The sequence below is a fragment of the Apaloderma vittatum genome, unplaced genomic scaffold, assembly GCF_000703405.1.
Source record: "Apaloderma vittatum isolate BGI_N311 unplaced genomic scaffold, ASM70340v1 scaffold6567, whole genome shotgun sequence".
Lineage (NCBI taxonomy): Eukaryota > Metazoa > Chordata > Aves > Trogoniformes > Trogonidae > Apaloderma > Apaloderma vittatum.
In genome coordinates, this window is record NW_009727752.1 from 99,800 (window position 1) to 112,082 (window position 12,283).

Below are 12,283 nucleotides of genomic sequence, written 5' to 3' on the forward strand. Positions count from 1 at the left end.
CTCCTGCTCTCTTCATGGTAGTTTTAGAGCAGGTGAGCCACCTCAAAGGCGCTGCCAGGCTGGTGGCCACCGCGTGCCAGCAGCCAGAAGACCCTCTTTGTGTTGCTGGAGCTGCATCCTGACCGCTTGCCCCCGCAGCAAGCGCTCTCGTGCTGTGCCTCCAAGGGCAAATGCCTCTGGGAGACGGACAAACTGCAGCTCTTAACGTCAGCTCGTTATGAGCACAAGCCCCTTAGCAGTGTGGGGAAATAACGGGCTTCAGCCATGACCAGTAAGTATTTCAGATCCTTGTATCCCTTGTTGTGCTGGGTAGCTTTTTGTGCTCCGTCAGGAAGCAGTTGCATTAGAGAGGCATTTGTTTGGAATACATTTTGTGCTCTGCTCCAAATTAAAAAAAAAAAAACAACAACAAAACCAAAACAACAACAATAAAACAAAAGAAAAGAAAACAAACTGAGCTGAAGTCTAGCAGTGAGCAGGAGGGAGGGTCTTCATCACCTTCCACTTGGCAATTTCACAGGTGCTCAGTGGGTTGCCAGGATTGCATCATCCCCTAAATGCAAACCACTGGTGGAACCCATCCCCTCCCTGGCGAGGGAAAGGCAGGAGTTACATTTCCACATTTTAGTGGGAAACAATACTCAAAAACCTCCTTGCTCCTGCAGCATGGCTGGGGAGGGAGCATGGGGAGGCCTGGCTGGGAGCAGTGAGGGGGAAGCGCTGGAGAGAGCGGACCCGGGTGGCTGAGCACACCGGGGGAGAGACCAGAGGAAGGCGGTGGGGAGGGAAAATGCCTGCATGTCCCCAGGGAGGTACCCACGGGAGCCCAGCCTGGCAGAGGTGTGAAGATTTCCAGCCTCCACCAGCTCGGAGGAGAGGCCTTGCCACCCCACGAGAAGAGGCGCTTGCATACGTCCTCCTGTGCAGCACAGAAGATAAGGCGAAGGCGTGCCACAGCGGGTCCTTGTCGAAACACAGTCAGCTCCGGGCAGGACCCAGCACGTCACCGCTCCTGCAGGTAGCGGGGGCATCAGCATCCACCACTTTTTAATTTAAGTAATATCCTGTTTTCTACCAAACTAAACCCTTGTGCATCCTGCTTGCGGAGCTTCTTGTTACAACCAGTCCCACTAGAAGGAATCTAGATCATAGATCATAGATCATAGAAAGGCCTGGGCTGGAAGGGACCTTAGAGATCATCTAGTCCAACCTCCCTGTCATGGGCAGGGACGCCACCTCTTGACTAGACTAGACTAGAGGAAACCTCCTGCCTCTTTCCCAGCACTGACAAGGAGCACCAGGGAGGCAGAGACCCTCAGGCTTCAACTGTGACCTGGAGCAGGGGTCCTACTTTGCCTGATAAAAGAAATACCAAAATCCTTTCTAAGACTGATCTAGCATATTTTTAAGAGTAGTTTGGATACTGATATGTAGCAAACACCCATAATAATTGCAATGAAAATGCCTACAAGAGAAGATTGCTACGCCTAGGTGTTAAAGTGAAAGCCACTACGCGAATGCTTGCAGTACATGAAAAACCTCCTCTCCTATTTCCTCGAAAAAGCTGTAAGTAAAGACCTGAGCGTATTTGTTCAATGTTCTTCAATGCACTGCTGGGAGGGACCAGACAGGACAACAGTGCTGGGGCCAACGCACAGCTACGCCAAGCACCACGGGGTACCCCCAGCCATGCCTGGTTACATTTCACCGGCTTCCAGCCTTACTCAAGAGCGACAGCTTTGTCTGGGAGCTTTCTTGAGCTTGACATTTACTTCACTCCCAAGAATTCTTGATTCCTGGCTGCCACAGCCGTCCTTTCACCTCTCACTGCAAATTCTGTGAAAGCAGGTAGCTAGGCAGCACATCCCGAACGGCTTACAAGTACCTGGGTGATGTGGAAGCTCCTCACGAGCCAAAACTCCTGCTGACCTGGGAGCTTTATCCAGGGGAGAAATCAAAACAGGAGCTCTCATTTTAGTTTTGGTATTTGAAGGTTTGCCCGCTCTGCAGCTGTGGGTCTGCAAAAGGTATCTGCTAAACACAGACACCTGCAAGAGCAAGGGCAATGCCCTAAAATCATGTTCAAGACTGGTTTTCTCACTGAGCAGCATTTAAAATGACCAGTCCTTGAGAGAGAGCTGTGAGAGCAGGGACAGACTGCAGGACCCCCCGCATGAACAACTTCTTCCAGGTCTCAGCAAATCTGCTGCGAGTAGGATAGAGCACAGCCAGGAAATGTATTAAACATATTTTCTTCCTGTCAATCAGAGGAATATAATAACAATGAAAATGCTATGTTCTACCACTGCTTGCAAAGGAAAACTGGGACAAAGAATAGATTGATCTACCCTCGCTAAATACGCAGGTGTATTTACTTATATTCTGCTTGGGGAGCAAAAGTGAAATGCACACAGTATTTCTGAGCAACCATCACAGCAGGCTATTCACAGTACACGCATACTGGTGTCACACGGAAAGCCAAAGCCTGGCCTCCACTAAGCGGGAAGGAATTACTGCTCCTAAGATCAAAGTCTAGCTTACAGCTCCTAACCATTCCCATGGGGAGTGCGCCTTCGCGGTATCAGACAGCCTTGACCTGTTCTCAACCATGCAAAAAGTAATCCCATGATTTCACACCCAACACACCCATCAGAAGGAGGAAAACCGAGCTACATCACACTCTTCACATGCGTGGGACAGCAGGAGAAGGCTTTCCATCCAGACAACACTGCTTACAATTAAGTCACATCCTCGAAGTGGCACCTTGTGCTCAGCCCCCCAGATCACACCAGCAAGAAGGGGCCTCCGCAATGGGACTCGACGGGTATTTTATCCCCTCTGAAACACATTTAGAAAAGCCCAGCTTTTCCCAAGATTTCCCCAGCACATGCCAGCTGTGATGACCCCAGAAGACAAGCAGCTCTCTGCTGCCAGCAAGGGGCTGCTGGCACTGCAGTCCTTCACTGCTGCTTTTTCATAGAGAAATCCTTTAAACCAGACCTGTTCTCTGTTTCTGTTGGTGCATTTATGCGCGGACATGCCAGTAGATGTTCCCTACGCATCTCCCCCGCAAATGTGCTGTGGCTCCCTGACCCACCCCAGGCACAGGAGCTTGGCACGAGCAGGGGGATCCAAGCATCAGCAAAACCCTCCCTCAAAAAGGATCGTCCTCCTGCCCAGGCTTCACACACGAAACCAAACACCGCTAGAGCTCTGGCTTCCCACCCCACCAAGGCACTCAGCACCTAAATAAGCCCTTGGCTTACCAGCATTTTAAGGGCGAGGGGGAAATACAGAGGAAAGTGGGTTTTTTTCCCCTTTCTTTGCATGTTTTGATGATTTTGAGGCACAAAATGCATAGAGTATGGTTTGTCTCAGAACAAAGGGATAGCACTGAACAAGGCAAACAATTTAGCATCAGGCCAAGTCCTCAGAATTAATAAAGTTTAGTGCTAACAGGTTAAAAGGCTATTCAAGGTATTACAGATACTACACACGGCTGGTTACTTTGAAAATACACTATTAATATTATTTTCTAATATTAATATTATGTGAATTTACAGTAGCATGCAGGTGACATAAAAGGGTATAAGAAAAATTAGGGTAAAACTCACATCCGGGTGTGGAATAGCGTATTGTCCCTGAATTGTATAGGCCTGCAAAAGAAAAAATAGATGTTATCAGGGCTGGCAGGAGACGGTGGCAAAGCCCCATGCCTCCGCAGGGACCGCTGTCCCCAGGGTTTGCTCCTTTCTGCCTGACATGGGGTAAAAGCTGTGAATGCAGAGACTAAAGAGGAGCTCCTCCCCCACCCTGCTCTGCCTGGGACCCCATGCTACCCTCAAATAACAGAGCGCGGGGAGTTGAGTGCTACACTATCAGCACACCTCTCCCCTCGCTCTTGCTGCCGGTGAAAGTGGGGTGTGGGATCATGAATTTTGACTTAACCATCTTAATTTTGAGGTTGAAGGAGATGAGGGAAGCACAGTCTGTGCAGTCAACCCCTTGGCTTGCCCAGGGGAAGAGCCCCTCTGCGCTGCATTAAATTCCTTGGGGCAGCGAGTCCTCGGGGCGAGAGGGAGATGCACCCCTCCAATCAAACCTGGGGCATGCTGAGCTATCTAACTTCAAGGGCTTAGGCTCAGTTTGGCTTTTACAGAAGGAAGGAAACAGCTCTTTTTAAAGGTGCCAGAACTGCATGGAGCAGGTTGTGAATGGGCTTTGCTGTACAAAAGATATGCATCAAACCAGAATTATCTGTGTAGAGGATGCACGGTAACATCACCGCTGCACTTTGCACATTAACGTGATCCTAGAAAGCAAGCCAGTGCAGTGAGTGTCTCCACATTTTTGGGTGCACAACTCAAAACACTTTACATCTACCGGGTGTATTCCAGTGCTCTGCTGGGGGGAAAGGCATTGCCGTGCAGAAAGCCAGCTGGTGCTGATGTCTCACTCAACAGTCTGCCTGCCCTGCAATGCCTTTCACCAGCTATAACTGACAAATCCATGCAGATGTCTGCCAGGCAAATTGTTTAGTGTTTTTCCCATCGTTTTTAGTAATCCTTTCTCTTTTGTAAATAAGCTGAAAATAAGCACCGCTGTGGGTAAAGAGCCAGACACTAGAGAGCCCAGTAATTAGGACTTAACCAGCTAGCAAAACGTATCTCACTGTTTGACACATTATTCAGATGATTCTGAAAGAAATGGCAAAAGAGATGGATAACACTTTGAAAAGGGAGAGTAAAGATAGCCAAGAAAATAAAAAAATCACCTCTGAACCTCCTGCGAATTTGCTGCATCATTTATAAACAGCAAAGTGTTTGGTGTGAGGAAAACCCCCAAAATCCCAGAAGAAGAAGGAGGCAAAGCCCTGCACAGGCAATCCCAGCACCTGCTGATCCTGGCACAACGGGGCCCAGGATGCCTGTGAGGACATGGCAGAGGCTGCTCTAAAAAGCTGTCTTTCCTGGACAGTTTAATTTGGATTTTTGACTAGAACAATTGATTAGAAAAAGCTAAATGAAGGCAGGAAGGTGCCTTGGGCAGATGCAACTTGACAGCACCCACCTCTATGACCTGTGGCTTTCTGCAGAGACTGACTTTGCACGCGGCAGATGGGGCTAATCCCTTTGGCAGTTGCCATTGGCCACCATGTCCCTCAGCCTGCTGGGATTTGGCAGATCCAGCCCACCCCAAAGACCCCTCAGCACCACTGGCTGTCACCTTCTGTCCTCTGCCCACCCACACACCCTGTGCCACCCCCCCGGCAGAGCCAAGAGGCTTGCCAGCGCTCCCTCAGGGGCGGCAGGGAAGACTCTCATTTCAGAGACGGTTTCTTCTTCCCACAACATCACTTCTGTGCAAGACACCAACCCTTTGCCAGCAGGAGAAATGCTACCTCCATCTTACTCTCCCTTTTGAGAAGATAAGTTCACCAAGCAGCTGGACTCAAAGCTCTTTTCCAGGACGGCCACTCACACCAAATGACACACTCCTCCTGATCCTGGCGATGACTAAGAGATGCTAATTCAGCACGCTGCCTGAAATAGCCTGTGCTTTGGGCTTTGCTCCCATCCTTACTTTGTCCTTCTGCTATTTACAGTGGTTGGGGAGAAATTAAGTAACTTGTGTGGAGCTGCTCTGGATGCCATTAGCTTACAGTCTAGTTGTGCTGGTTCTACCTGACTGCTTGGAAAGTAACTCGCCTGCTAGACACCAGTGCATCACAGCACAGCAGCATCTACAAGCAGGTCCTCAGTCAGATGGTGAGGTGAGAAAATGAGGTGGGGAAAAAAGCAAGGGTTCAAGTCCCCTCCTTAAAAGCAGCTGCCTGCTCAACTGCTCTTGTTTCATAGATCACGTGCTGTGGGAGCTGATTTCTGTTTGCAGAACAACCACCAGCTCCTGTGGCACATGCAGTTATTCTGCAAAGAAAAAATCTGCTGTTGCTTCCCAAGGGTCACTTGAAATACTATATCATGACTGCAAACCTGCAGACTGAGTACAGCACAACGTCACTGAAGGCTCTTCTGGGCAGAGCTAACACCCTGCTTTTGCAGCAGAGGTTATGGAATTTTGCGGGGAAGGAGCACCCCAAAACAGCCAAGTGACGGGGATAAGCCTTTCCTGGAGATTGCCCTGAACAGAGGCTCAGCACAGTCCTGGAGTGGCTGGGACAAGCCCTTCCTATCTCGGATCGACTGCAGCTACACAAAGTTATTTTTATTTGGACTAGAGATGCCAGTAAATAAACACTTGCAGTCACTGTGAGAGCATAGTCATGTCCTCTTGATCTTTTCTCATTTTCTCCTTCACATTCGTAACCCTTGGCAAAGACCAAATTTGAGTCTAATGACACAAACTCCAGCCTTTTCTTGGTGCATGAGTGCCTGGCAGAGCTAACACCCCATCTCCCCAGGCCAGCCCTTTCCTGATCCTCCAGCAGCCGTCACAGGAGCTAAGCTGTCTGGCCAGGCTTGCAAACTGCCAGCGGTTCTGCAAAGAGCTTTCAGTCCACCTGCTGTGGCACACAACGGATGGGATGACACCATGCAAGTCAGAAGGCAAGAAACCTGAGTGCACTAACGGGCAGCGGCTGGTGCTGCAGTAAAAGGCTGAGGTTGGCAGTGGAGGCTGCAAGCGGGTCGGCTCTTACCTGACCACCTGCAAAAATGACAGGGGTGGAGGCGGGCTTTGGGCGGTAGGGAATGGTGGCACCTTTTGGTGGGGACTAGGAAAAGGGACAAGGAGAGGGAGAGAGAACATTAGAACAGCTTTCCTGAAACGGCGGCAAAAAGAGCGTTAGAAAGCACCCGACGGAGCACGGCCCCCGGGGCCGCCGCCAGTAACACCCACACCAGACAAACCGTGTTTCTGGACAGGAGGACACGGGGGAAATTGGTGTTTAATGGACAACACGGACAACAAGGAGATACCCTGCCAAGGCACGGGCCCCTAAATTGCTTCCCAGATCTCCGCTGCCTCCGTGGATAGCCATCCGAGCTGGGACGTGGGTGCAAGGCCCCATCATTGTGGTCAAGACCTCCCATGCCCCCGTGGGACAAGGGGCAGTGATCACTTTGGCCAAGGTGCTGAGCTATGGAGGAGAGAGAGGCTGGAAACCCCTCTCAGATGGCAACACCAGCATTTCCAGAGATCTTATCCTAGAGCTGACATGATGGTAGCAGTCCGTGTGAGCAGCCAGACTGACAACAGCAGCAGAGGCTCCGATGTGTGTGCACTCCCAGCCCTTCTCCTGTGGCAGCATGACCCGGGGCAGCCCTGTCCAGCTGGCCAGGACATTTTGCTCCTCACTGCTGTGGCCTGACCAGTCCCTGGCTAGGTCCAAGCAGAAGCTGTAGCGATGCACATCAGGATGTAGTGATGCATCCCACCACATGGCGCACGGCATCATCTTGCACACGTTATCTCTGTTGCTTTTCTCTTCAACCCAGCCAAGAGGCCATAGCAGACATTATAGGAGTTTCCAGGTATCAGAAGAGATTTCAGATAAAAGCCTTCTGGTTCTACATGAAGTGAAACGATCCAGTTACTGATATGTAATGGTAGGCAATATAAATTACTCTATCTCATGGAAAATCCTTCATTTTTTTCCTGTACATTCTTCTAGATGTCTACTTGTAGTCAAGCGGCATATCCAAATCTTCCTGCTAAGCACAGGCCTACAGGAAAGCTATACGATAAAAGCACAGCCTCTATAATCACAAACCTGCTTTTTCTTTTATTGCATTACAAACCTTGGAGGGAATGAGTAAGGATTTTTGTGGTAAGACAATTTAAGACTGAAAGGTTAAAAGGAGCATCTCCAAGAACTGTTAAAGTCAGGGGAATTCCCAGATTTTGGACTGCAAGAAAACTCATGAAATTTTCCCATTGCTGAGCCATACAGAGGAGAAGCATCTCTTGCTTTGGTTGGTGAGCTCAGCAGCCACCAAAGACTTTATAACACACCTGGCAAGCATCACCTGGTGCCCACCTCTGCTGTAGTCCAAAGTATAACCTGGAGTCACCATGTGGCTAAAAATCGCACTCCTCTGGCAGCACAGTGCACCCTCCTGAACATCACTACCAGCAGCTGTGAGCAATGTGGCTTGTGGCAATTCCTCCTTAGCTATGCTGCTGCCAAACTCAAGCTGCTTATATTTGGGTTTGCTTCAGCTCCATAAAGCCTTGCTGTCCTCATCTGAAGCTCTTGCAACGGCAAACACGCTCCTCCCTACTGTGAATGGGCAGTGGTGCACAGGCTGTGCAGCAAGGCAAAGGGCCCTAACACAAACTTGTGCTCTGGGAGGCACCAGGAGCGAAGATCATCACTGTCCTGTGTCCTGAAGGGTCTCCTCCTGGAGCTTCTTCCATATGAGGTGGCAAGTGTGGATGTGGGGCATGTGGCTGCAATCATCCCTGGCAATAAGCCGTTGGTATAGCAGCATATCTCCAAGGCAGAGATCTTCAAGCTCTTCTTATCAGCATTTCTCCAAAAAACACACCCTGTGCCGCACTGTAGCCCAACTTCGCGCTCCCAGCCCCCGTCAGCCTAGTGCAGGGAATGCGCTGGCCCTCTCCTCCCAGCCATGGTCCTCATGGAGCACTGCAAGCCATGTGCAGAGGAGGGGGTGCAGCCCTTGTCCCCTTCTCACAGCACCCTTGGTGCTGCTGGGACATCAGGCAACAGCCGTCGCAGTCCATCTGGCCTTGTCTGGCATCCCCTCTCCCAAAGCCACCCTGTGTTACAAGACAAACCATTTCCTTTGGGGAACCCAACCAGGCAGGTTTCCAGTGTGAGACTCTAGAAACAACGGACAATGGTGGGGAAAACACACTGGGTGGGTTTCAAATGGAGGTACCAGGAAATGAGAGTGGTCCGACAACGCGTGGTGAAGGGTACAAGAGACACGCTCCACAGCTCCCAGTGCTGTTGTGGTGCCAGTTGTGTTTTTTTCCTATGTACTTTACCCCCTTTGTTACAGACTGTACCTCCAGCATCACCACACAGATCTGTTTGACACACTGGATAATTGCGTCGGGTGTCCCCGAGATTGTCACCGCCCGCTCCGTGGAGTTGGGCAGCATGTCCCCCGCCACTTGAACCTGAGCACCTGTTGACTGGAGAGAGAAAGAGAGAGGAGAAGAAATCCCACAGCTGAATGCCTTTTTTTTGCAGCGAGCAGCAGCTCCGATGCCACGTGCCTCCCAAGAGCTGCACTACCTGCACTCACAGGAGCACACGGGCAGGGCCCCATGGGATGCTTCTCCTACATCAGCAGGACCATCCTGGGAAGCAACGTGATGCACGATCCCCTTTTCCACCGCAGCTCCCCCTTGGCTGCAGATCAGCTCCAAGGAGCTGTGATTACGTGCTATAATGAAATCAAAACTGGCTTACCTCCCTGATCTCCTTGATCTTGGAGCCTCCTTTGCCAATCAGCGAGCCGCACTGACTAGCCGGCACAACCAGTCTCAGTGTCACTGGAGGTTTGCTGGTAGCAGTGCTGTTGCTCATTGAGTTGGTTATGTCCTTGGGAAGGAAGAGTGCAGTGCATCAGCCTTGGGGACCTGGCTAGATGCCTCACATCCAGGCCAACCTAAATGCCCTGGGCCAGAGAAACGGGGTCATGTGCCCCAGACTGTGGCTGGTCTCTGTCTGCAGCTGCACCACTGTGCATCCCTGCAGTTAATTAACTGCAAGACCCCTGGGATAGCTCACTGAAGCTCAGTTGTTGCCTAGTTAGAGATATCTGGAAGGTTCTGTGCCAAGGTCATGTACCACTTAAGCAAGTCCAGCCAGCCATGGGTTGGTACCCAGGCCCATCTGCACTGCTGGACACAGCAGTGGGCACAACAGAGCTCTGCTTGGCCAGTGGGCCACCCAAGCATCTCTTCCCTCCTAGGGCAAATGGCTCATGTTTCTCACCTCCTCAAATTTGTAGGCAATCATCGCAAAAGCCTTGAAGATGGCATCGGTGGGGCCGGTGATGGTCACAATTCGCTCAGGGCAGTTTCCCTCCGAGATGTTGATCCTGGCCCCGCTCTGGAAAGAGAAAAGCAACCCTGGAATAACCACAGCCAAGCAACTGCTGAGGATGCTCCAGAAACATTGCTCTTCCTCTGGGTCAGGTCCTGTGCCAGCCTAGTCCCTCATCACCCTCTGTGCCAGCCTCTTGACATCCCCTCTAATCATAAAAATTGCCACCCCTGCCCACTGTGGTGCTTCCAGCATTGCCTCACCCCAACCCTCAGGAAGGATTTCCAAGCTTTGTATCTTGCTGGAATGCAAACCCATGTGATCAAGGTAAGACCAGCTCGTGGGATCATTGCTTGTAAAAAAATGAGTGTTGCTTACTGATCTTCTAACTCCCTGGTAGCTGCAGGCACAAAGACCTTGGACAAACTCAAGTATCTTACTAGTGACTTAATTTCAATGTTTCATTGAAAGTAAATCCTTGGATCTGGAAATTCCCATTATATTGGACTTTGATTGAGTACAGAGCGAGAAAAACAGACCAAAGAGCTCTGGGGACAGCTGGCTTGTGTGTCGTGACCCTGGGAATTGCTGCAGGTATTGCACAGGGACATGTGAAGCTCTGGCCTTTTTCTGCACGCTGCTGGGCAGGACAGCGCAACAGCCCTTCCCGCGCCTGTCCTCTCCTCCTACAAACCCTTCTACAGAGTAGGGTTGCTCACCTCTTCTCGCATCTTCTTCACAGTCTCTCCTTTCTGAAATATGAACCAGAAACACAGGTTGTTACTAAAAATTTAAGACTTCCACTTCAAAACAACCCTTTCAAACACACACGTCTCCAATACAGGCAACACATTGCCAAATATTCAGGTGGCTCTGCGATGCCTGGCCCTTCAGCCCTACATGATGGTCAGCTGAAGAGCTGATGATGTAAGCCATGGTAGCTCTGCTCACCACGTCTGTATGATGTGACAGACAAAACAGCTACTAATGCACAACTGCAGCCTCCATCTTCCTTCCTACGTTTCTTGTTAGGAGGAAAAAGGCATGGAAAAAGCTCAGAAACTCATCAGATGTTCAGAAAAGCTGGCACTTCAGCGTGGCTTTGAAGGGCAATTACCTAGTACCTACAGAGAGATCTAATATCTTTATTTCCAGATATAAAGCAGGTACAACTGTGAATCTATCCAGGGCTGGTGCATACAGAAGAAGGTGCTCTTACTGCAAATCTTTGCTACCACAAACCTGCATTTCAAAAACACTGAAAACCCAATCCTATATTGTCGGGACTATCCAAACCACCGTAGCAAGCACCAGGGAGCAGAGCACCTTGCGAAGCTTGTCTGCACAAGCTAAATGGCAGTCTGTGGCCTCAGAGGGAAGTGCTGCAGAACTTAAATGGGTTTGTACGACGTTTTTTAATCTCTCCTAATGACTCTAATTAATAAATCAAGGCAACATGAACATAAATACCCATTTGTGACCACAGTGAGGAAGCTAGAAATAGCACTAGAAAATTTTAGTAGTTTGGGCTTTTTTTAAGGGAATGGTCTTTGATGCTTCTGTGGGTCTCCCATCATTTCTGTCTCACTAACCCAGTGGCAAGCTCATGCACACCCAACATTTAAGGGACATTACAGTGAAGAGGTGATTGGCATCTACCACACCAGAGGCAGCAAACTGAGCAGACAATAGCATTAGACACACATTTAAAAGGCATCCTTACCTTTCCAATGATGCTGCCAACTTCCTAAAAAAAAAAAGCCAACACAAAGGAATCAGCATTAGAAAACATGAAGACAACCCAGCCCAACCCCATAGCGAAGAAAAGGCCTGGTGTGTGCTGTCCCCAGCAGAAGGACAGGGTAGGGGGCAGGAGCACCATGCCACCCTCCCTGTCAGCAGGAGGACACCTGCTTCAAACAGCCTGAGGAGGTGGCACATGGGGCTGCCCAGAGCCAGGCACAGCGAAAGCTGATATGGGAGAGGGAGGTGTGAGAAGCCCCTTACCTTGCCGTGCATCAGGAGCCGGATGGTGAGGGTGACGTTCAGACCGCCTTCGGAGACCTTGGAGTCCATTTCCTACCAGGGGACGAGAGACGTGTGTTAGCTGGGAGAGCAGCCCCGGCGCAGAAGGAGACAGCACCACGGCCGTATCACCTGGAGACAGAGAAGGGGGGAAAGGTTTTCTCACAAAACAAGTAGGTTCTTCGACGTGGGATGGACCCTGCGGAGCAGCAGGGTGTGGGAAAGCTACGGCTGGGGGGGGCGGGGGGGGGGACAGTGGGCTGGGCGACCTTC

General features: G+C 50.4%; 1 protein-coding gene across 1 annotated transcript in view; it reads right to left on the reverse strand.

Annotated features, from left to right (window-relative positions):
- Positions 1-12,061, reverse strand: part of PCBP3 (poly(rC) binding protein 3) — a 21,395-nt gene extending 9,334 nt beyond the window's left edge. The window contains exons 1-8 of the mRNA XM_009873792.1: positions 11,993-12,061; positions 11,709-11,732; positions 10,705-10,737; positions 9,935-10,051; positions 9,407-9,538; positions 8,998-9,126; positions 6,659-6,733; positions 3,615-3,656 (exon numbers count right to left, since the gene is read on the reverse strand). Coding sequence (XP_009872094.1) covers positions 3,615-3,656; positions 6,659-6,733; positions 8,998-9,126; positions 9,407-9,538; positions 9,935-10,051; positions 10,705-10,737; positions 11,709-11,732; positions 11,993-12,061 — 621 coding nt within the window. The remainder of the gene's footprint in view (positions 1-3,614; positions 3,657-6,658; positions 6,734-8,997; positions 9,127-9,406; positions 9,539-9,934; positions 10,052-10,704; positions 10,738-11,708; positions 11,733-11,992) is intronic.
- Positions 12,062-12,283: the final 222 nt, after the last annotated feature.